General features: G+C 43.9%; 1 protein-coding gene across 3 annotated transcripts in view; it reads left to right on the top strand.

Annotated features, from left to right (window-relative positions):
* Window positions 1-25,186, top strand: part of ATF2 (activating transcription factor 2) — a 1,040,579-nt gene that overhangs the window by 268,709 nt on the left and 746,684 nt on the right. For all 3 annotated transcript variants that reach the window (XM_044075568.1, XM_044075567.1, XM_044075569.1), the window contains exon 4: window positions 1,494-1,615. In XM_044075568.1, coding sequence (XP_043931503.1) covers window positions 1,494-1,615 — 122 coding nt within the window. The remainder of the gene's footprint in view (window positions 1-1,493; window positions 1,616-25,186) is intronic.

Genomic DNA, 25,186 nt, shown 5'->3' with positions numbered 1-25,186 from the left:
AATTTTGTTACACAACCCCCCTTTGCCTTTGCCATTCCTTCCACCAAATCTCTCAGTCTATTCAGGGAAATGCCCAACAGCACCCATCACCAACATAAATGGGAATTTCTCCATTGTCTTGGACACATTTTTCTCATCTGTATGCATGTCACCTGTTTTTTTTTTTTTTTCTTGTGGGACTAACCTGGTCAACTAAAACAAAATAAAAAATCATGCACAGTACTCCTAGTGGTAAGAATGTTTTGATGAAAGCTTTCCATTTTGGTAAAGGGTTTAATCATTTTCTGTGTATGGGCTTTTGCTCTTTTCTTACATATTCTGTATTATATTCTTTTTTAAAACATTGCAGTATGTCCTATTTTTAATCCACATGCTGCACAGCTGACGTGACTGTGCACTGAAATATAGACAGAATAAGAATGACAAGTTCAAATAATATAACTATATTTTCACAGTATTTTTAAGAAAATTAATATTTTCTGTTGTCAAGTAAGTGAAACCTCTGACTGGGGAGGGGAGTTGTTTTTAATTTTCATATAAAAGACAGTATTTATTATTGTTATTACTGCCTACATGAAGCTACTTGTATGCCTTATGAGTAAGGAAAGCCTTTTAAATTACCTTGATCTGTACCTCATTGAATACTGTCAGGTATCACAGACAGCTGCAAGCAGATAAATAAATGTTGCCATTTGAATTAGCTGACTGGAAAATACCCCAAAATGAAGTGTATACTTCTAAATACTGACATTTTTCTAATCTGTGTTACATACATTTCACAGTTAATAGTAGAAATTGAAGCCTGCACCGGGAGAGTGATATGGTTTCAGTGAATTTTTGTGTGGACAGAGTCAAAGATGAGTGGGTGGCCTATATCGTGGGTATGTAGTTGCAGTTCTGGTTTTATCCTAATGGTTTCAACTGTCTGTTCTCCTTGAAAAGGGAAGCCAGTGATCTAACAGATGTCTAGACATTTGGCTAAGTGCTTTACTTTTTGCTGCTAAGAAGCCCGCCAGTTTTTTTCTAATTCTGTAAATAGGCAATCCACTACAAGAGATGTGGCTGACTCTAGTTCATGTTACAGTAAGGTTGCTGTGGCAAGCGTCAGTGTTGTAGCTGTGTGGTCTTTGTGCAAAAATTTGCTATGCATTATAACTTTCATTTGCATTATATCAACAGTCTTCTTTGTCATGATCCTTTTGTAGGGTATCTTGTCATGTGCATTTTCATTTTTTTGAGTGTTTATATCCTCTCAGACTGAAATTAATAAATTGCTTGGCACTCTGTTCCATTATTTGGACCCTTGTTCATAAATTAGTCATAGAAAAAAAATAATCAATGCTGATATTCACAGTGTAGTAATGAAATTATCATTTTACTTGTCTTGAATTACAGATCTATGAGTACTTACATACTAATATTGCACACTACGTTTTCATGTCTTGATGTAATTTAAAAAGTGAACTGAACATATATTGCTTTTTTTCTTTCAGACCAAACCCCAACACCTACTCGTTTTTTAAAAAACTGTGAAGAAGTTGGTTTGTTCAATGAGCTGGCTGGAAGTCCATTTGAGAATGAATTTAAAAAGGCTTCCGAAGATGATATTAAAAAAGTATGTTTTTGTACAGATTTGAAAAAAAATGGTGCATATTATCATTTTCTTTAAAGGGGAATTCCAAACTAAGGTTTTATCAAGAAAATGTTGCCCTAGAAAGTATTAAAATAATATATGGATATTAATTCATTAATACAGTTGCTTCCCACAGCATAAAATTTTCATCTGAATCTTGATAAATTACTGAAGTCTGCTGTAACGTATAAAACCGCTTAAAATTCTGTATCATTATGCAAACTGAAATGAATGTTTCTTACCACTTTATTTCAGGTGAGTAATTCACATTTAATTAGCAGTTTGCTTTTGGTATTTAGTAGTTTATGCAAACTTTCTGCGTGTCTAATCTATTTTTCATCTTATAGGTGTCACATCTTTTTAATTGCTAAAGTCTTAAAAGAGCAAATGAGCGAGTTGTTAAAGAATAGTGTTATTGCAATAGGTGTTTATTTGCGCTGTGCATCTTGCTATGCTAATTTTCGGTGTTTACTTCTTTGTTTATGGATGTCTTAAGGACATTTGGGTTGAGCCACTGCCATTAAGTGCTTGTTAAGAAGAAACTTCATACCCAACCATGCTGTGTGATGTTTCATTTGTAAAACTGTGCAGATTTTTCCTTGGTGTACTTGTTACAGTATATTATTCATTGATGGGTTGTATATTTGTGATGTTAGAATCGTGATGAAGCTAGATTTGGAGGAGATCTCTCTCAAACTAAATATTAAGAATACATGCTTTTATAAGGTGTGGCCTGATACCAGTGTTTTTGCAACGCTGTTCAAATGCCTATGTAATATTTTGCCATTGTACATGCTTCAAAGTGTACCTTGCTTGACCCACAAGAATTCATTTTTTATAGCTGTGTAATAACCATGCTTGGTTCTAATAAACCTCAGTTGGCTTTGACAAAGAGAATCAACATTTTTTCTTCCTTTTTTAATGATGTATGCTTTATTTGTGTTGTCAGAGTGACTATAAACAGACTTTCCCTGTATAATAAATAGAAGTTAACTGATTAAAATGATTATAAGTTGTCTGTGGTAGAAAATGAAATTGATGTGTTCCGTGGAATTCTTTCCTGGCTTTATCCCTGAAGTGGGTCTGTTGCATAACATTTGACGTTCTCAGTTTTTTAGAATGTCACTGCTTTGGGGAAAGATAGATCTGATATTGTTAATCCTCGTTCATTCCTTACGCCTGGGTTATCGGTTCTGGCCTCGGAACCAAGCTGGCCATATTCCAAGCTCGCGACAGCCACAAACTCTTGAGCTAAACTCTTACCCACAATTCCCCTCTCCCTGTTATCCCAGATTTCGTTTGACGCATCGCCATTCAGTCATGTCAAGCCACTTTTCTTGAGCTAAGTAAAACTTCTTTGATAATACCTAATCGTATTACAGTTCTTCACAGTTCAAATCTTGTTAAATAGTTATGTCTTACCCTATCGCATCTAGCTACTCTATTTTAGTTTTTTCTAGCCCTTATTTCTTCTTATCGTGAGGTAACTCCTTTACCATCGTTGGTAAAACCTTTCTTTGCTTTACCTTCGGGTATTTCTCGTACCATTGTTGGTACCTTCTTCCTTCCTCCTACCTATCATGGCAGAGAAAAAAGGTGGTCCGGGATTTAAAAGATGTGTGGATTGTGGGCATAAATTGCCTATTTCGGATGCACATGCATTATGTGTTTACTGTTTGGGTGTGCCTCACTTGACTGTTGACCCGCCTTGCTGATTTTAAAGGGACTACTTAAATCTTCCTTTTCAGAGGCTATTTCTAGGTCGGAGGCTTCAACCCCTCCTAGTTCCCATAAGAAAAGAGATGAACACAAGAAGGCCAAGTCTCTTCCGTCGTCTCCTGCTGGGGACCACCAGGAACCAAGACCTAAGTAGACCAAACTTTCTAGTTCGGATTTGACTTCCTTGGCCCCGAGGCTTTCGGTGCCTAGATCTTCTGCACTGAAGCCTTCGGCACCATCCGCTACTTCGGCACCAAGTACTGTGCCGTACACCTCATCGGAACCGAGGGGTCCCTTGGTTCAGACTTCCTTACCGGCATCAACTTTTTCATCGATGCAGAACTTTACGGCGTCAATGACTGTTCCGATGTCCTCTCCTGCTTCGGCTCCGACAATTTACATGGCACCGACCACCTTGTTTTATGCACAGACTCTTTCGGCACCTACCATAGTGCCAACTACCACTTTGGCACCGACTTCGTCGGTGCAGACCTTACCTTCAGCACTGATGATCTCCTCAGTGCAGACACCAATAGTACAAGCCGTAATGGCTCAGTTGTTCTTGGTACAGACGTCTATTTTAGTGCCATCCAAATACCCCTTTGTGGACACCGAGTTTCCTTCATCCTTGGATAGACCTGAATCCCCTTCAGCTATGTCCATGAGATCCACTAGAAGCCTCTCTGAACATGATGTGGTGCGTCTTGTGGATCAGTTTTTTTCGGCCAGAGGTATTCAACCCTCCCGGACCTATTCTTCCTTCGGAGGTGAACATCCTTCTCCAAAGGCCCCTACCTATTCTCCTCCTTCATTGCCTTTGAAGCCCCTTGCTGTAGCACAGACTTCCCTCACTTCGGCTCCTTTTATGGACCTCACAAAGGAGCCGCAGTTGCCTTTGTGGCAGGAGAGACTTGTCACTCCAGTCACTGCTCTGGATGCCAGCTGTGGCATACGTACTCCTGGTTTTCACAGTCATCCAGGGACTCCGAGTCGGTGGGCTGATTTGCTTGTGTGAGGTGTGCCCTCCTCAGGTGGACCAGCCTTCTAACTCATGGAGAAGGCTGTTGCATCTTTTGACGATCCTGTGCTATCAGTGCCCCCATCCTCCTCTGGACCGCAATTTACACAAGCTACCCCTGGTGGACACCCGGGCACAAGGGCCTCAGGACACACTCCCACAGGAGGCCCGTTTTGTGCTGTCTTCCCCAGATTCTCCCCCTGAGGACGTTCATCGCAAGAGTTTGTGTAAGAGAAAGCACGTGGACTCCCCAGAGGTGTCCCTGACGGAAGACACAGACTTTGATGATGGGGAAGGGTCCCCTCGGTCACCCTCTGAGGTATCCCTTGGAGATATCCTCGAAATACTTAAACAGAGAGGTGAATAGCGGCCCTCTAACCCGACATCTGAAGAGTCTGTGTTCCTGCAGGCCTTTCGTGCCCAGCCCCCTACCTTGTGGGTTACTCCACCTGCCGACTACCTTGTCCGGCTCGTCGTGCAGCATGCATGGAAGGCTGCTGACACTGTTGATGCCATTCCCTGCAGGCCAGATAAAATCTTGTCCCCTCCAGATAGTGATCTTTATTGGTCCAAAGGTTTGCCTGTAAGATGCCTTGGTGGTGGCAGCGGCCTCAGCAAAAAAGGATCTGGTGGAAGAAAGTCAGACTGTCCTCCCACCCAACAAAGAGTCCCGGACGCCGGATAGATTAGGGAAGCATACCTTTGCATCAGCGACCTTTGCAGTCAGGTCCCTGAATTATATGGCACATTTTACCAGTCTTCAAAGAGACTTAATTTCTGAGCTCTCTGAAACTTTGGCCAGAGCTGTGTCTGATGAGGTCCAGGACAAAGTGGGCTCACAATTAGCCACACTTGAATCGATCTCTAACTTCTCCATGAGTCTGATTTCTCACGCATCAGAAGGAGCAGCTAGAGCAGTGGGTGCAGGCATTGTCCTGAGGCGGCATGCCTGAATGCTGAATGCGCTTATGTGATTTCACGGAACCCTTCAAGGCTTCCTTTCAGAATGCTCCCATCGATGCCTCTTCATTATTTGGACCCAAGGTAAAAGACACACTGGCTAGATGTGAACAGGATGGTACAACCCTTTCTGCCGTGGGTGTCCATTATTCTTCTCCTCAACGGGCTTTCTCCAGAAACCAGAAGAGTGGGAAGATGTGGCACAAAAAGTCTCAAGGTTCTTTCCTTGACACACAAGCCGAGTTTTCCCCTAGAGGCAGAGGGGGAAACTCATATGGAAGATGCCACTTTCGGGGCAGAGGAGGTCCACGTAACCAGGGTTTCAGAGATTCTTTCTCTGGCCAGTCCTACCAGCTCTCCTGAAGAGTGGCCCAACTGCTTTCCTCTGGAAGCAGTTAGGGGTCATTTCTCTTTGTACCTTTCCGCCTGGCTAACCATTACCACCAATTCTTGGGTACGAGAGGTAATAACCAGAGGTTATCATATTCCCTTCGATCTTTGTCCCATCCCCCTAAGAAACTTACCCGACATTCCACCCAGTCAAAGGGAAGTAGCAGCATTACAGATTTCAAAGCTGCTATGAAAAAGAGTCATCTAAATAGTCCCACCAGACCAGATAGGATCCGGATCCTACTCAAGATTATTTTTGGTGCCAAAAAAGACTAGGGACTGGAGACCGATTTTGCATCTCAGTGTGCTAATCAAATTCGGAGAGGTACAGAAATTCTGGATGGTCACAATACAGTCTATCCTCCCACTCTTAGAGGCAGGCGATTGGATGTGCTGTATAGATCTTCAAGATGCATACTACCACATAAAGGTGGACAGACCATTGAGAAGATTCCTTCGGTTCCGTGCAGGAGCCAGTCATTACCAGTTCCGAATACTGCCCTTTGGACTCTCTACAGGCCCAGAGTGTTCACAAAATGCATGGCAGTTGTCACAGCTCACCTGCCACTGCAAAGAGTCCGGGTGTTTCCATACTTAGACGACTGGCTCGTCACTGTCTCCACCAGACATCTATTGGAAGAAGCCTTGGCATACTCCCTTCACACCGCAGAAAGGCTAGGTGTAACTATAAACTGGCAAAAATCCAACGTATCCCCATCCCAATCCATAGAATTCATTGGGGTCCTGTTGGATACAAAGAACTGCATGGCATTGATTCCAGAGCACAGAATTTTAAGGATAAAACAACAACTCATACCCATCCTCTCAAGGAAAAGATCCACAGCACATTCTGTCCTCTAGCTGTTGGGTTCCATGGCAGCTTTTATCACCATTGCGAGATTCCATATGAGGCTTTTACAATGGTTACTACTCACCCAGTGGTACCCTTTTCAATTTCCTTTATCATCCCAGATTCGGGTGACTCAGAGATGCAAACAAGACTTTATCTGGTGGATGTTGCAGAACTCGTCACAATGGTCATGCCCCTTCACACCCCAACAGCCCAAAGCCACAGTGACCACGGACGCCTCCCCGATGGGGTGGGGGGCTTTTTCAGGGGAAGACAGTCCAAGGTACGTGGTCAGAACTAGAGACCCATCTGCATATAAATGTCCTAGAACTGAGGGCAGTGCATCTAGCGTGGCAAGCATTTCATCTCCTCCTTCCATCAGGGACTATTGCAATACAATCGGACAACATGGCTGTAGTCTGGTACATCAACAAACAAGGCAAAACCAAATCCTACCCACTTTGTCGAGAGTCCACGAGGATATGGCAATGGGAGATGGCTACCAACCACTTTCTGATAGCAATGCACATTCCCAGGAGTTCCAGCGTGATAGCAGACAGATTGGGCAGGTGCATTCTGCAACCACACGAGTGGTCTCTGAATCCTCTTATAGTGGTGGAGATTTTCAACCGCTGGGGCCTCCCTTTCTGCAACCTGTTTGCATCCCCAACCAACTACAAATGCAGCAATTACTTCACCCTGATTCCCCCTCGGGGACAGTCACCCAGGGATGCTCTAGCCCATGATTGGCCCTCGGGTCTGCTTTATGCCTTTCCCCCTCTTCCTGTCATTCCCCAGTTCCTGAAGAAAGCCCGCCGGTTGAAGAGCAAGATAATCCTCATAGCGCCATATTGGCCTTATCAAATTTTGTTATCCTTCCTATGGCCTCACCTGCTAGATCAACCATGGATTCTCGATCCAACTCCGGACATGATCTCCCATCTGCAGAACCTGATTCATCCCAACCTGAACAGCCTGAAGCTCACATCTTGGCTCCTCCACTTCCGGTGATTGTCAGGCAGACTGATCTTTCTTCCCCAGTACATGACATTCTTATTGCATCTCATAAGTCTTCCACCAGAACTACTTATCTCAGCAAGTGGAAAAGATTTACTATTTAGCTGAAGGAAAAACGGATAGACCCTTTTTCAGCACCAGTGCTGCTAGTACTGGAATACCTGTCAAGTTTATTCCAATCTGCCCTATCTACTTCTACCATTCGAGTTCATTTGGCTGCAATATTTAATTTTCACAGTGGTGTCCATGACTCTTCCCTTATGTCACACAAATTATGCAAGACCTTTCTAAAAGGTGTAAACTGCTTGAAACCCCTTTTAGAGAACCTATCCATCCATGGGTCCTGTCATTAGTCCTGCAAGCTTTGACAATGTCTCCTTTTGAACCAGCTTCTTCATGTGACCTCAAGTTTCTTTCATGGAAAACTTTGTTCTTAGTCGCCATTACTGTTGCCAGACGTATCTATGAACTTCAAGCTGTATGCATCAAACAGCCTTACTTGATCTTTCATAAAGATAGAGTGTCATTGAGAACTAATCCTTCCTTTCTGCCAAAAGTGATCTCTGAAATGTCCATTAACCAAACCATTGAATTGCCAGTTTTCTTTCCCAGTCATTCTAACAGAGGAGAGTATTGTCTACATACCCTAGACATTCACAGGCAAATTTGTTTCTGTTTGGACAGAACTAAGGCTTCTTTCAAATCAGATCAGGTATTCCTGGCCTATTCTGGACCTAGACTTGGATGTGCTGTTTCTAAGGTCATATTGGCTAAATGGTTAAAAGACTGTGTAACATTTATTCACAAAACTCACAATATCCCTCTGACTACAGCTGGTAAGGGCTCATTCCACTAGATCAGTAGCAACTTCTGCTGCCTTCCATGCTAGAGCTTCTTTACCTGACATTTGTGCAGCTGCAACTTGGGCTAGACCTCATACCTTCATCAGCCATTACAAATTGTATTTGGCCTCCAGAGCAAGAGCATCCTTTGGTTCAATGGTGCTCAGGACTGTCCTTCCATGAGAGCCTCCCAGGAATAAAGGTAGCTGGGGACTCTGTCCCAGGCGTAAGGAATGAACGAGGATTAACAATACGACCCTCCCTCCTTCCCCCTCCTGATGCTTATAGTGGATCTCATTATCTGGTTCCGTTAGGTCCTTTGAACAGAGGTAGCCTCTACTTTCTTTAACTTACAAACTCAATCTGAGGTAACAGGGAGGGGGGAATTGTGGGTAAGAGTTTAGCTCAAGAGTTTGTGGCCGTTGCGAGCTTGGAAGATGGCCGGCTCAGTTCCGAGGTCAGAACTGATATCCCAGGCGTAATGACTGAACGAAGATCAACAATACAGATGGAACGTTATGGTAAGACATAAGGTCTTTTTTTGTCCCAAAGCAGCTCTTGTAAAATGTTTGAAATTTCTTTTTGGATAGTTCCTTGAAGAAGTATAGCAAATAGACTTCATCTTGCTAACAACATTAATTAGCTAGACTGTTTTTCCCAGCTTTGTTGTACTCCTTGCATTTCCCATGTGAGATTAACATCTGATCTGATGTTGTCCATGTCTTCATTCATCACCACAGGGTCCTGGATCTGACATCGGATCCAAGCCAACGATATATAACAGATGGATGCAAGGCTCTGGCTCCTCCCTCTCCCATAGTGCCCTGCTACTCTCTAATCACCAGATCTCGTTTGCTGTACTCGTAGTGCAGACCCGTTCCTCTGGAGCTGGCTGGTTAAGTAAAAACTTTCAATTTTCTTTGTAATTTTTTTGTAGTTTTGTAGTGCTTTAGTGTAGAGTAGTCTAGTTTGCTAGTTTTTATAGAGTAGGTCCTCCACTCCCATTAGTTAGTTAGTCTAGGTATGTGAGTGTGTTTGTTTGTGGGTTTAGGCACCCTTTTTCTTCTGTTAGCTGTTAGGGCTTTGTACGTAGTTTTTGTGGCATTAGGTTAGTGCTAGTGAGTTTGTATTGTCTGATAGAACTACTGGATTTAAGAAGTGCTCCTCGTGCGGTCGGAAAATGGCTTATTCCCTATGCACGAGGAGTGTGTTTATTGCTTGGGCGCTCCATACCTGGAGGTTGAGTGCGACCTTTGTGCCATATTTAACCCCAGGGCTCTAGCGGAGTGACGCAACAAGTTGCTTCTTAAAGGTCTGGTGCAGGGGGTCCTTTTGTTTTCTCCTCGAAGGCTTCCCCTTCCGACCCGTAGGGAAAAACCTTTCTTTTGTGCCAGTTCCTGCCAAGAAACCGCAGCTGTTAGATCCTAAGTCCCCAGATCCGATCCCAGCCCGGTCTGTCTTGGATCCAAGTTCTTCAGAGCTGAGAGCCATGGAGCTTTCGGTGAGATCCAAGTCCTTTCCAGATTAGAGGCCCTAGGATCTGACCAAGGTGGGGCAGGCCCCAGATCCAACCAGTTCATTGGATCCGACTGCTGAGCCAACTAGGTCTTCGGATCTGACAAGATTATTGGATCTGATCATTATCTTGGAGGAGCCTGCAGTCCCTTTCACCTCTAAGCAGAGCCACTGTCAGCTCTGAGGCATTGGATCCGTTCACCGAAGCCTGGCAGTAGGTCAGGGAGGTCTCCTTCCAAGTCCACCCATTCCTCTTTCTCCTCTAGATCATCTAGGAGCCTTCTGTCCTCGGACATGGACAGGGTGATGAGGAGTTTTCTCAAGGTCCAGATAGAGTTGGATCTCCTGGCTTATTCTGCCCGTCCAGCCAGGGGGGTCTCTTACCCATCAGCTTCTCATTCTCCTCATTCAACCCCTTTGGGTTTGGATTCCAGGGACCAGGAAGTTTGCGGCCAGATTCTGACACGTGGCCAAGTATTCCTCCATTCTTGTGTGTAATACCCTGTCTTCTGGAACACATGCTCAAGTGCTTGATGCTTTTCTAACTGATGTTAACCTAAAACTCAAAGATTATGAGAAGGAATTGGTGGAAAGAAAGAAAAGGAACCTGCGCCGTGACCTTCGTGATTACGAGAATGGGAAAGCCTTCATCACTAGGGAGAATCGGAAGAAAGCACGTAATCACATGAGGTTTCAAAGGGAGGATGATGGTTACCAACCGAATAATTCTTCCTTTTCAGGATCGGATGGCCACTACACTTTCTTTGATGAGGAACCTGAAAATATGGAAGAATATCCAGTTCTACCACCAGCCCAGCAGCCAGGACGCCATTATCAAACCTTTCGGACTGACTTTAACAACTATAGAGGAGGAAAACAAGGGAGGAAACGTCAGCGTGAACAACCAGGACAGTTTCAGAGGGACCCCTATCCTCAGAGAGGATACAAAAGAGGTAAAAGATAACTCATTACCTCCTTCCTGTGATAGTTATGTGGTTTATTTTTCAGGGTATGTATTTTTCTGATTGTGAGCCTGCGGTGTTGAACCGCAACTTGAAATTTATACCTACGGTGTTGCCACGTATATATGATATTAAACGTGATGTTTTTAAATTTAGTAGAAAGTTGCATTTGAAGCTTTATTGTAATAAAATGTATAAAGATGAGATTTTGGTTGATTCTGAAAACAGTATGAATACCTGTTGTGAGAATTTTTACACATGTGACTCTGAAAGTTCTCTTAATGCTTATTTTTGTTTGCTCACTCAAAATGTTCAAATTAAAAGTGTTTTTTTACCTCCTTTTTTAAATGAAGAGGTTGTTCATTTTTCTAACATGCTTAACTATGCTATTGAGGATGCATATAACAAATTTACTAGGAATAGACATCAGGTTGAATATAATCTGTCTATCTCAGAATGGAAAGCTCTCCAAACTTTGAGTCATATGCAAGATGTTATTTTTAAACATTCCGACAAAAGAAATAGGCTTGTTGTTATGCATTATGCTCAGTATATGGCTATGTGTGAAGAACATTTAAATAATGATAGTATTTATGAGAAAGTTAATGTGTCATTATATAATGATGCCATTTCTAAATATGTCGAACTATTGCAAAAAGGTTATAGATTGGGATATTTCACTGATACAGATATTAAGAAAAAGTTCAATATTGATGGATGTAAAATGTCTTATTTTTATTGCCTCCCCAAAATTCATAAAAATCTTACAAAGTCCCCAGGGAGGCCTATAGTTTCTGGGTGTGAATATTTTTCACATAAATTGGGTCTTTTCCTGCATAGCTATTTGTCACTTTTAGTCAACACTTTACCATCTTACGTACGGGATGCATTTGACTTCCTAGATAAGATTAAGAACATCAAGTGGTATAGTCAAATGTATTTTTTTACACTAGATGTCAAGAGCCTCTACATGAATATTCATCATGATTTTGGTATTGAGGCTCCTCCAGTAGTAGAGTATATAATAGAACTTGTACACTACTGTCTTACACATAATTTTTTTTTAATTCAATAATAGTTTCTATAGACAGAGACAGGATACAACAATGGGGGCTGCCTTTGCCCCCATGTATGCCAACTTAAGTATGGGCTTTTTTGAGAACAAATATCTCTGTAGGAATAAGTTATTTCGTCAGTATGTAATCAGGTTTTACAGATATATTGACGAGCTATTTTTATAGCTCAAGGGGGACAGGAACTAGTTTTAGATTTTGTTACTTCCTTACACAATAACAGACATGGTTTAGAATTTGATAGTCTCAACATGGGAACACAGGTATCTTATTTAGATGCTTCTATTAGCATTAGAGATGGTACTGTGTTATATACATCAGAAAGTTTGACCAAGGTACACAGTTTGTTCATAGACAAAGTTTTCATCCTTTGCACACTCTGGAAGCATTACCTTATGGTGAAATGCTTAAAATATCTAGGTTGTGCAACAATATACATGATTTTAAACAGGAATTAAGGAGAACTGGATATGTTCAACAAGAGAGGCTGTAGTAAAGATTTGATTGAGAAAAGTTGGGATAAACTTTCTAAAAATAGTAATTATGAAAAGGGGAATTATGATGTGAATAAACATTTAATAGGTCCTTTCTGTAAGATGGACAAAGAACACAAGGATATTATTTACTTTGTTACAACATTTGGCTGTTTTAGCTCTGAAATTGTACAGCAAATAAAGTATTACTGAAATTATCTGTGTTCCTTGAAAAATATGTCCACATGGCTTAATGAGAAACTGGGAATCTCATAGAAGAGGTAAAAATATACAGAATTTTATAGTGACAAGAAGGTTCTGTATTCCATCTATGAACTTAAGCTACAGACCAACAATAAGGGGCACTTCCATCTGTGGCAAATGTAAAGCCTGTAAATTTGTGGTAAAAAGTTTTTTGAAGATTAATAACATTCCTTTTGAAACATGGAACAACTTTACTTGTGACACTGAGGGTGTTGTTTACGCCCTCAGATGTCCCTGTAACCAATTTTATATTGGGGAGACAAAAAGGACATTTAAAGTTAGGTTATTAGAACACATAAGGGACATCAATAATAAAAAGGAGGAAGGTTCTGTAGCGGTACATTTTGAAAAATTCCATCAAGGTAGCAGTGAGGGCCTACAAGGGACAGTTTTAGAAAAGGTTAATATGTCTTGTTTTGATGCATATCTCCTTAAAAAACAGCTTTTATTCAAAGAATCAGTATATATTTTGAAGTTTAATAATTTGTACCCTAATGGGTTAAATGAAGAGCTAAATTGGAGAATGTTGATTTAAATGTATAATTGATTGATTGTTAATTGATTATGGTATTTTAGGCAAGCTGTGTAATATGTTTTTACTCCTTGAAGGCTTCTTTGCCGAGACGTCAGAGACAGAGATTTTACAATAAAGAAGTTTTGAATTCACTGGCCAGTTGTATTTTTTACTGTTTTTCTGCTTTTGGTGTTTTTTATTATTCCTCCATTCTTGTCCCATTCTGTTCCCCCATCCACAGAGTGGGGTGAGTCCTGTGCCAGAGCAGTTGACACCAGCTCCATGGAGGGGGAGGGTCTGGTACCATCCTTTCAGACTGATCCCTCTTCCTTTCGGCCCTTCACCTATTGATAGCTCCAGACTGGTATCATTGGGGGGTGGTTTCTGAATGCGTTCCTCCCATCCAGAGGACTTTGCCCTTGGACGTGGGAGACGGGCCTGCTTTCAGCCCCTCACCCTTCCGGGTGGTACAGATGACCTTCTCCAGGTCTGGAGTTGCCTCTGCTGCACCTCCAGGTCCCTCCCAGGCTCTCTGTACCTCGGCTGGTGAGGCTTGTCATCCTGTTCTGGGTCAGCCATCCTGATCAAGCCTTCAGGGTGTTTCTTCCCCTCTGGGAGTCCCTGTTTCTTCTGAGTCTTCCCCAGTGCCCCCAATGGAGAAGGTTCATCATAAGAGGAAGTCCAAGAAGAGGCAGTTGGACTCCTCTGTGGAGTCCGTCACTGAGGATATGGACCTCGAAGAAGGAAATGGGTCCCCAGATCTCCTCCTGATGATGTCTCCTTTGGAGACATCCTTGAGCTCCTAAAACAAAAGAGTGTATGGTCTCCCCAATCCCATCTTCAGAGGAGTCTGTATTTCTGAAGGCCTTTGGGGTGGGCCCGTCTACCTCCTGGGATTCCCCCCCTGCTGACGAGTTAGTGGATATGATTGCCAACATGGCCAGGAAGGAACTGGACACAGTAAAGCCTGTTCCAAAGAGGGACAAAAAATTCCTCAGTCCCTCTGTGAACCATTTATTCTGGTGCAAGGGTGTAACAGTCAGTGCCATTGTGGTTGCCATGGCCATGAAGAAGGCGCAGAGCTGCATGGTCCATCCCCTGAACAAGGAATCCTGGGCGATGGACCATTTTGGGAAGGGGGTGCAAGCTTCAACTACCTTTGGACTGAGAGAAACTATCTATTTGGTGTATTTTATCCACCTCCAAAGGAATTTGGTTCAAGAGCTCTCCACCTCCCTTGCAGAGTTATTGCCAGTGGAGAACCTCAAGCAGGTGTCTCCCAAGCTTGTCACTCTGACCTCTCTGATGACTTCCTCAGTGAGGCTATTCTCCAGCACTGCAGATGCTACCTCTCAAGCTGCTGGCATGGACATAGCCTTCCAATGTCATGCCTGGCTACGCTTGTGCGGGTTTGCAGAACCTTTTAAGGCGTTGTTTACTAATGCCCCCTTCAATGGTTCCACTCTCTTTGGACCCTCCATGAAGGACACTTTGACTCACAGTAAGCAGGAAGGGAAGACTCTGTCTATCGTATGAATCAAGTTTTCACCCCCCCCCCCCAGAGGTCCTTCTCGAAGACCCAACAGGGAAACAGAAAGATGTGGTTCTGCAAGGCGCAGTCTCCTTTTCAGGATGCTCCTGATGAATCCTCTTCCAGAGGCAGGGGGAGAGGTTTCAATGGATGCTGCTGCCCTCGTGGCGGGGGGGGGGGGGTCTGCAAAATCAGGGCTCCAGGGAACCTTTCTCTGAGCAGCCTTTAAAGCAGTCCTGAAGCATTGCCCAGCTGCTCTACCCTGGAGGCAGTCGGGAGGTCGAATTTCCCTACACCCACTAGCCTGGACAAAAATCATTTCTAATAAATGGGTGTTAAATATCGTTTCCAGAGGCTATTTCATTCCCTTTTTGGAGCCCACTCCAATCAAAAGTTATCTCCTTAACGTTCCACCCAGGCAGAGGAAGTTGGCCCTCAAAGAAGTTCAACAACTTCTAAAAAGAGCCATCCAAGAGGTCCCATCAGGACAAAGAGGATCCGTTACTTACCTTTAATTCTTTTTAGTGCCAAAAAAGATGGAGGACCTGCATCCTATTTTGGATCTCAGCATGCTCATTCTGTCAGTCAAAAATTCAAAGTTCTGGATGGTCACTGCTCATTCCATTCTGCCCCTATTATGCTCAGTGGATCTCCAGGATGCCTACTATCACATCAGTATAGACAGGCGTCCCAGGAGACATCTTTACTTCTGGCTAGGGGCCTGCCATTATCAATTCAGAGCCCTACCCTTTGGTCTCACCACAGCTCCCCGGGTGTTTACCAAATGCATGGCAGTGGTAGCGGCTCACCTGTATTTGTAGGGGTGCCAGGTCTTTCCGTACCTCAACAATTGACTTCTCACGGCATCTTCTAGGCATTGACTGACTCAGGCGACTCAGTATCTTCTTACCCTCTTCCACCAGCTAGGTATAACCATCAATCTGGCAAAATCCAATGTCAACCCCACCTAGTGGTTGGAGTTCATAGGAGTTCAGTTGGATGACTCCATGTCGGAGATTGCAACTTTGCCTTTGCACAGAATTCAATTGATTCTGGAACAGGTCACTCAGATTTTGCACCTGCCTCGCCCCTCCAGTTATTTTAGTTCGTCGAGTTGTCGTATCCATGGCCTTGGCCATTCTCCTTGTCCCTCTGGCCAGGTATCACATGCAGGTGTTACAATGGATCATAGAGGTCCAGTGCTTGGCTCTTCTTCATTCTCTGTCTATGACCATAAAACTGACGCCTGTGTGCAGACGTCACCTCCAGTGGTGGTTTCAGTCTCAGGATCTCTCTTTAGGCAGGCCCTTTTCTCTCTCTCTGCCCACGGACACTGTGACTGCAGACGCTTTCCTCCTGGAGTGTGGGTGGGCCATTTTCGGTGGAAGACGGTCCAAGGCACGTGGTCCCCTATAGAGACCAAGTTGCATGTAAATTTCCTAGAGATGAAGGCAGTTCGTCTGTCCTTGCAAGCCTTCCAGGACTGGCTCCCTGTAGAGACGATTGCAGTCCAGACAGACAACATGTCAGTTGTCTGGTATGTCAACAAACAAGGGGGAACACACTCTTACCCATTTTGCAGAGAGGCCATGAGAGTGTGGGAATGGGTTATGTCCTCTGGCCTCTTCCTTATTGCAATGCACATACCCAGAGATTTCAACGTGTTGGCCGACAGGCTCAGCAGATCCATCTTTTGTCCTCAAGAGTAGTCCCTCAGTCCTTCAGTAGCGAATCAGATTTTCAACCATTGTGGTCAGCCATACTGCGACCTTTTTCCCTCCCAGATCAACCACAAATGCAGCAGGTATTTTGCCCTGATCCCCCCTCAGGGGGAGTGTCCAAGGGACACTTTAGTCCATGATTGGCCTCTGGGTCTCCTCTATGCTTACCCTCCTGTCACCTTAATACCCAGGGTCCTGCAGAAAGCTCAACTGCTGAGGACATCTCTGTTCCTCATTGCCCCTTTCTGGCCCCATCAACCATGGTTCCCCTTCATTAGGTCTCATATGAAGTATCCACCAAGGATACTGGATCCCCATCAGGATCTGATTTCTCACGTGTCGGGTCTCCCTCTTCCAAACCTTTAGACCCTTCACCTAACTGCTTGGTTTCTCCAGTTCCAGTGATAATTAAACAGTCCAGACTGGCGTCCCCCTTTAAATGTATCATTTTGACCTGCCAAAAGCCCTCTACCGGGAAAGTATACAGCAGTAAATGGAAAAAGGTTTTTATCTGGGCTAGGAGCAGGATCTGGATCCTTTTTCTGCCTCAGTCCCTGATGTACATTTTGTTCTTGTCCTCCCTTTTCCATGAGGGATCAAACTTTTCCCCTGTTAAGCTTTAGTTGGTGGTGATTTCTGATTTTCATGACAGCTCCGAACCCACCTTTTCATCTAGGCTTTGTAAGGCTTTTATGAAAGGGTCTTCCTTCTTCATCCCCAGATTAAGGACCCTTCGCCACCTTGGCACCTCATGTTGGTTCTGCAGTCTCTGACCAGGAGCCCTTTCGAACCTGCCAGATGTTTTTCATGTTTCACTGTTGCAGTCATCACACTTGGGTTATCTGCCTGCAGGTAGCCCGCAGTCGGCCCGAATACCAGAGACTTAGTATTTCTGCGTTGGATACTGTTGCTCCAGGACTGATGTCAGGTCATCAGGGTATAAAAACAGGCAGCCAACACCATTACATCAGTCTTTCTTTCCGAGGAGCCTGAAGCAGGAGCAGTTTGCAAGTGCAGGTCGGCCGCTACCTGAATTTTTGTTTACGAATTGAGTAATCCTGAAGTCTTTTAAAGCTAAGTACCGTGTTGGGGATCCTTTTTTCTTGTTGTAACCGATGTCAGAAAAAGTTAACAATTGTCTTGCCTGTGGAAAGCAAATACCTCACAGAGATTTTCATTCTGACTGCGTCACCTGTTTAGGCCCAGACCACGACGTACATCGCTGTCGGTTTTGTGCCTTAACACCCAAACCATTTGTTGTCGAGCTCTCTTTGCCGCTATATACTTTTGCTCTCGATCTCCGTATTCTGAAATGACTTCGGTAAGCCATCCGACTACCGATATTCCGAAAAAACGTAAGGATAAAGACAGAGACAGACCGCATAGGTCCAAAGCTGCTGCTGATGCTTCCGTTAACCTAGTTGCCAGTCCACCGGTACTCAGTGAGGCACTTTCGCAGCCCCTGATGCCCGCTCAATGGATTCACAGGCCTCTACTGAGACGCATTTGGAGTCTTGTATGCCGCGAGACTCTTCTTCGACTGTAGAACCTGTGGATGTCTCTACCTTGGATGGGTCTGGAGCCGCTGTGCAGGCACCGGCTTTTGAGGCAGTTCTTCACTCAACCGATGTTCGTCTCAAACCGATGACTTCTTTTTTAACCAAAACTACCGAGTTTCTTAGGCCCAGAGTACGCACTATGCCTAGAAAACCGATGACCTAAGCGCATGCACCTGCTCCCATGCCACAAAATCAAATGCTTAGAATGGCAGAAGACCTTATTACACTGATTAGGGAATGTCAACCGTCCCCTGCTAAGAGAAAAAGAGACCAGTCCCCTACAGCTTCTACAGACCTGGAGTCTGGTGACTCTGAGATTTCTGATTATGAAGACATGCCCTTATTTGCTTATGAGGATTCAGATGCAGAGGAATCCATTCCCTCTGCCTTCCTTCCAGAGGATTTTTCTTTTGGTGAAACCTTGCATATCTTAAGAGAGCATTTCCACTGGGAATGCCAAGACTACCCCAGTCCAAAAAGAGACTCAGAGAATTCCTACAGTTGCCTCAGCACAGGCCTTTAGCAATACCTCCTGTCCTGGATGTTGTTGATGATGTTATTATGGAATCCAGTCTTACTCCTGACACTTTACCTCCTGCCCATAGGAAACCAGACAGGTACTACAGAGTATATCACATTCACAAATGTCTTTTCAAGAATCCTACTGCTGACCCAGACATCATTTCCCAGGGGTCTAAAGGTATCAAGGCTACTACAGCTAAGAATCACACCCCTTCAGACAGGGATTCCAGAGCTTTGGACAGATGGGGTAAGAAAGTATATACCTCTGCAACTCTTGCTATTAGGGCATTGAATTGTCAGTTTCACATGCTGAAGTACCAGCAGCATATTATGGAACTTATTAAACAAAAAGTGGCAACCTTTACAGACTGTGCAGAAAGTAAAGAATTGCAGGAGCTTATGCACTCTGCAAGCCAAATCAGTAAGCATACTTTACAGTGTGGCTTTGCCACCCTAGAAGCATCTTGCCGGGCAGCAGTCACTGGATCTGTACTGAGAAGACATGCTTGGCTCAAGGAGCAGACCTTGCCAGACCATGTCAAATCAAAGTTAATAGATGCTCCTTTGAACAAGGACAGTTTGTTTGGCACCAGAGCAGAAGAGGTTCTTAAAAAGATGGAAGAAAAGGCTAAGTCTGTGCAGACTGTTAAAGAATTCTTACAAGTGCAACCACCTAGATTCAGTAGGCATTGCCCTTTCAAACACTGGTCCTTTCCAGCCCCCTCCATGCCTTCTCAAACCAGACCCAGGGGATACAGACCACCCAGACTACAGTCTCAGGATATGCAGAGATCTAAGCAATGGAGTGTCCCCACCCCTAAAGCAGGGAGTGGTAAGCCACCTCCTTATGGAAAAAAACTCACAATTACTTCTTTACTCCACTCTCCAGCCCTACCCAATTGCTTGTGCCCCTAGGAGGAAAACATGCCCTTCATGCAAAAAATTGGATGTCCATCACACAGGACTGGTGGGTCCTCAACATTGTATACCAGGGGTACAAATTTTATTTCCATTCACTGCCAACCCCAAGCGGGTTTCCAGACCTTCCACCAAACCAGTGGGAAGAGGCTCAAAGCCAAGTAGTTTCCCTATTCAATATGAGAGCTATTCAGCCAGTTGCAGTAGAACACAGGGGTCAAGGATTCCACTCCAGACTCTTCCTGGTACCCAGGAAAGAGGACTCTTGGCACCCAATCCTGGATCTTTCAATTCTCAATACCTTCCTAGTGGTACCAAAATTCAAAATGCTTACCCTGCAACAGCTTCTTCTTATGCTAGCCAAGGATGCCTGGTTAGTCACCCTAGACTTAAAAGAAGCCTATCTACACATCCCCATAAGGGAGTCATGCAGGAAGTATCTACGTTTCAGGGCAAGGATCTATGCATTATCAGCTTTCTGCACTTCCCTTTGGCTTATCTACTAAGCCCAGAGTTTTCACAAATTGCCTGGCTCCAGCCATTGCATACTGCAGGCAGAGAAATATCCAAATTTTCCTGTACTTGGACGACTGCCTGATTCAGGCGGACAGTCAGGAATTGCTGTTGTAGCACCTGACATTTGTGAAACACCTTCTCACTTCCTTGGGGTACACCATCAATGAAAAGAAATCAAAACTGGTACCCAGTCAAAAGATTGTATTCCTGGGAGCAAGCTTGGAGACAACATCCTAGATGGCATTCCTCACTTCAGAAAAACACGTCTATCTGACAGCCTACTTCAAACAAATGGCCACTAAAACCCAGCTATCCACAAGAAAAATACTGCAGGCCCTAGGGTTCATGGCCTCATATGTACTGCTAATTCCATATGCAAGACTGCATATAAGGAAACTTCAGTGGTACTTAAAAAGTCTTTGGTGCCAACATTCTCAGGACCTGGAAACAGTCATTCCTATCATACCCTGTCTAAGGACAGAGTTCCTTTGGTGGGCAGAAGCATGCTACCACAACAAGGGACTGCCCTTTTCCCAACCCCACAGTGCCCAGACCCTAACCACAGATGCATCAGGCTATGCCTGGGGAGCACACATGGATGGCAAATGCATTCAGGGCCACTGAAGCCCAAGTCAAATTCATCTGCACATCAACCAAAAAGAGATGCTAGCTGTGCAGCATTCCCTGACAGTTTTCAGATCCCTACTCTTTCCAGGACAACTGCTAATAAAAACAGACAACACCACAGTTATATGGTACATCAACAAGCAGGGGGGGGGACCAACTCCTACCCACTCTGCAGGTTAGCCATGGCCCTGTGGCACACTGCCTTGGACATGCAAGTCCATCTGCAAGCTCAGTTCCTGCCAGGCAAACAAAACTCACTGGTAGATGACTTAAGCAGAAATCTCCTAGACCCACATGTGTGGCAATTGGAGCCCAACACCTTCAACCTTCTGATTCTGAAGTGGGGGACCCCAGAGGTGGATCTCTTTGCCTCCCCCTACAACCACCAGCTCAACAAATTCTGCACCAGGATCCTCACAGCAGGGCCTGGAAAGTGGATGCCCTATCTTTTTAGCGGGTAAATCTCTCAATCTATGCCTTTCTCCCCTGCCCCTTCTCTCAAGAGTATTACTCATGATAAGACAGGACAGACCAAGAACAATTCTGATTGCCCCGGACTGGCCATGCCAGCACTGGTACCCATTCCTGTGCAGCCTGTCACCGGTGCCACCTTGACACCTACACCAGAACCCAACCCTGCTCTCTCAGCAGGAGGTACAGATTTTGCATCCACAACTGCAAACCTTAAATCTTGCAGCCTGACTTATTCCTTGAATTCTCCCCCAGCAACCCTAAGGTGGATGTCATTCTTGAAGCCAGAAGACCCAGTACAAGAAAATCCTATGCTGATAAGTGGAAAAGGTTCTGCTCCTGGAGTCTGTCTAAAGGAGAGGACATAACTCTGCCCTCCCTGCCTCTAATCCTGGATTACTTAGCAGATTTACTCCACAAAAGCTTGTCCTTCTATTCCATTAAGATGCCTGCCACAGCCATTTTGGGTCATTGCAACACTGAGCCACCTCTCTTCTCGCACCCTCTTATCAAACAGTTCCTGAGAGGGGCAAACAACTTAAGGCCACCAAGGAGAGCACCCACCCCTGCTTAGGACCTTAACTTTGTACTGGAAAAGCTCACGCTTCCCCCCTTTGAACCTGCTGTGTCAGCAGACTTAAAATTCCTGTCTTGGAAAACAGCCTTGCTTCTGGCCATCACTTCAGCTAGAAGGGTGTCTGAGCTACAAGCACTTACGGCTGTGGAACCCTTCATTATTTTCCATGCTGACAGGGTTTCCCTCAGGACTAACCCTTCCTTCATGCCTAAAGTGGTGTCCAGTGTGGCTCTCAACCAATCCATCCATTTGCCAACTTCCTTCCCTAATCCTCAAAATAAAGGGGAAAGGATCCTGCATTCCTTGGACGTGCACAGACAGCTCAGATTCTACCTTGATAGGACTAAGCCCTTCAGAAAATCTGACCAGTTACTAGTCAGCTTTGCAACAGGGGCAGAGGGCAAGGCCATTTCAAAACAAACAATTTCCAAATGGATAGCACACTTCATCCATTTCTGCTACAAGCACCATGGGAAACCAGCCCCTCGGGGTCAAAACGCTAGGACAACATCTGCCTCTACAGCATTTCTCAGGGGAGTCCCTACCAGGGACATCCTGGAAGCTGCTACCTGGTGTTCCGTACACACCTTTACCAAGCATTACCACCTGCCTATCTTTTCCAAATCCATGGCAGGATTTGCAATAGCAGTCCTGCAAGGCATACTAGCCAGCCCTAACTCTTCTTGACTGCCTCCACCCTTCTTCAGCTTTGGGAATCCACCCAAGTGTGATGACTACAACAGTGAAACACGAAGAATATAGTACAGTTGTGTACACTTACCATAAATGTAGATGTTCGAGTATATTCACTGTTGCAGTCCTAGTTTCCCTCCCTCCAGCCCCCTGGTTTTTCTCTTTCTCTCCTCTGTATGGCTATTACTCACCCCTTTCAGGGTTATTGGTATTGGTATTTACTTTTTACTGGTGGTGTTTTCCCCACCATAACTTAGCTCCCTATTTGGGGGATACCTGACATTTGGGGCAAGAAAAACTGATTTTCCCATTTCACATTTCCCACCCGCCATCCCCCTCCTGGTTTTCTAGTGGAGGAAGTTGGAATTCGGTTTCTCTCTACCTTGGTTGAAATAGCTCAGGAATAGGATGTCAAATTCAGTCTGGAGATTAGAGAGCAGCAGGGCATTGTGGGAGATGGAGGAGCCAGAGCCTTGGATATGTCTGTTGTATATTGCCGGCTCGTATTTGATGTCAGATCCAAGTCCTCTGTATTGATGAATGAAGACATAGGATAACACAGATGCCAAGTTATGGTAAGTATATAACTCTTTTTTCACATTGCCAGTTCTCCGACATCAGTTGCCATGTACTATACTTAAAACACTAGTACCTTGTCACTTCTCATGTCTTTGAAACTTTCTGGTATGCAGTGACTTCCCAGCCAAGAATGAGTGCTTCTGGTAGGCAAGCAGTGTCTAAAGATTTTACATTTTCCTCCCTTTTTTTGCATTAGAATACTACATGACTAAAAATTTGGGCACTGTAAAATATTTAAAGCCTCTAAATAAAGAGATTCATAACATTGAAGGCTTAACATTTTCAAGTAAAATAATGCTGCGTTCAAGAAGCAGATGTCACAGTGATTAGGGATTAGGCCCCAGAAAGCCTGTCAGGCAGGGCGGAGGGAGTTGTGATGTACATTCAATGATCAGAGGTCTGCTTTCCTTCTTTGGGAAGGAATGTTAGGGACTGAGTTGCTGTCTGCTTAACAGATGGTGGTGGTAGGGTTGCATTTAGGCATACCACTGGTAAGTAAATGGAGAGGGAGCTATAATAATGGTTCTTAGTGCAGTCGTTTGCTTTCCAATGAGCATATTGCATGACAGCTTCTTTGAGACAAGCAGGGCATTAAAAAAAAATAGTGCTGCCCACAGTCACCCTTCCACTGCCCTGAAGAAGATTCCTCCCCTCGAAGATGTCATTTGTGAGATGGGACTGTGTAAGAGTTGGCAGTTTGAAGAACATTACATTCTGCTGCCTAGACATTTGTTTGAATACAGTAAAAAAATCTGTATCTTTGTGTGTGTGTGTGTGTGTTTATATATATATATATATATATATATATATATATATATATATATATATATATATATATATACATACATATACATACATACATACACGAAAGGGCATGCCTGCTAATCCATACAGTGTAGCTGCTTGCACATTGGGGATTTCATTCAGAGTTGAATTTGAACAAATGCATTTCAGTCAGAGATCCTGATTCTGAGTTTATTTGGGGTGTATTAAAGTGCATTTATTAGGGGATGAGTTTGGAGGGTCAGCAAAGGTTCAGAGAATCAAAAAATATATAAGAAAAAATTTGAACAAAAAATAAAGAAAATACTCTAAAAGCAGAAAAGAGTACTGAAGCTAAGGAATAAGTATGAAGTAAGTTTGGAAAAAAATGGAAAATAGTATAAAACACACAAAAGAGTAGGGAAGTATAGAGTGAGTTACGTGTAGGTGTCAGGAAAGCCTAAATAACATTAAAATGAGACAAAATAAAGAGAGAGAGAAAGTGAAAGTTAACAATGCCTTTGACCTGTGGCTCTGAAAAGTAGGTCAATATTAGGTACCTTATAGGATTAAGTTCTTAAGTTTCTCATGCTATTAATTACCTCCCCATGTCCCATAATAACTGTACCATTCACTTTCCAGTTCTTTGTTGCCTTACAGACAGATTTGAAGAGTATTGTAAAATGGTACAGTGCTACTTTTCTAGAGTTACTTACTAAAAAAGTTAGTGTATTTATTACTTCTCTTAGTTTATACTTGCAGATAACAATTATGTTTCACTGTAAACCTGTGTTCCTGCTTTTGTCAACAAATTTCCTGTTAGGAATTATCTTTTTCTTTCCAACGCCTAGACCCTCCTTAACTATATTGTCAATTTTCTGCTGGTGTTGTGCTTGTTTGACTAGCTATTTGGCTATGGAAGCTGGCCAGCTGTTATATCCTTAGCAGGATGTAACCCATATAGCTTAGGCTACTGCAGCAGTGATCATCTTGTTTCAGGTCCTTAACTTCAACTCCCATTATCTTAGTCCTCATTTTCTCCAATAAGGTTTTACGATAGGATAGCATGTGGGACCAGCAGTTTAAGGTCCCAAAGGAAAGGGCAGCAGGTGCATATGCACCTTTTTACCAAATCTATCTGGAACTCTGTTTTCCTTGTCACTTGGGCATAGTTCTGAAAGCAGCCTAGACTGCTCTGTTGCTATGATCCAGTGACACCATATCTTGATCAATGTTGTTGTTGTGTCTTTCTGCTTTTCCAGGTTAGGGGTCGCCGCAGCGGAACTCCGGTCCGCTAATGATTGGCAGTAGATTTTTCACGAACGCCGAGGTGCCAGCTCGACATTCAACCTTCAACAAAGGCACGCCCATTACACATGTCATTCGAACGCCCACCCAACCGTGGGGAGGACATGCAGACTCCACACAGAAGGCACTCCCCGCACTCCAGCCGAGAATCGAACGGGAGAACCTCTTGCTG

This window comes from Protopterus annectens, chromosome 6.part1 (genome assembly GCF_019279795.1).
Source record: "Protopterus annectens isolate FY-2018-M chromosome 6.part1, PAN1.0, whole genome shotgun sequence".
Classification (NCBI taxonomy): Eukaryota; Metazoa; Chordata; order Ceratodontiformes; family Protopteridae; genus Protopterus; species Protopterus annectens.
The sequence above is the reverse complement of the archived record's forward strand: the minus strand, read 5'-3'. Positions and strand labels throughout refer to the sequence as shown.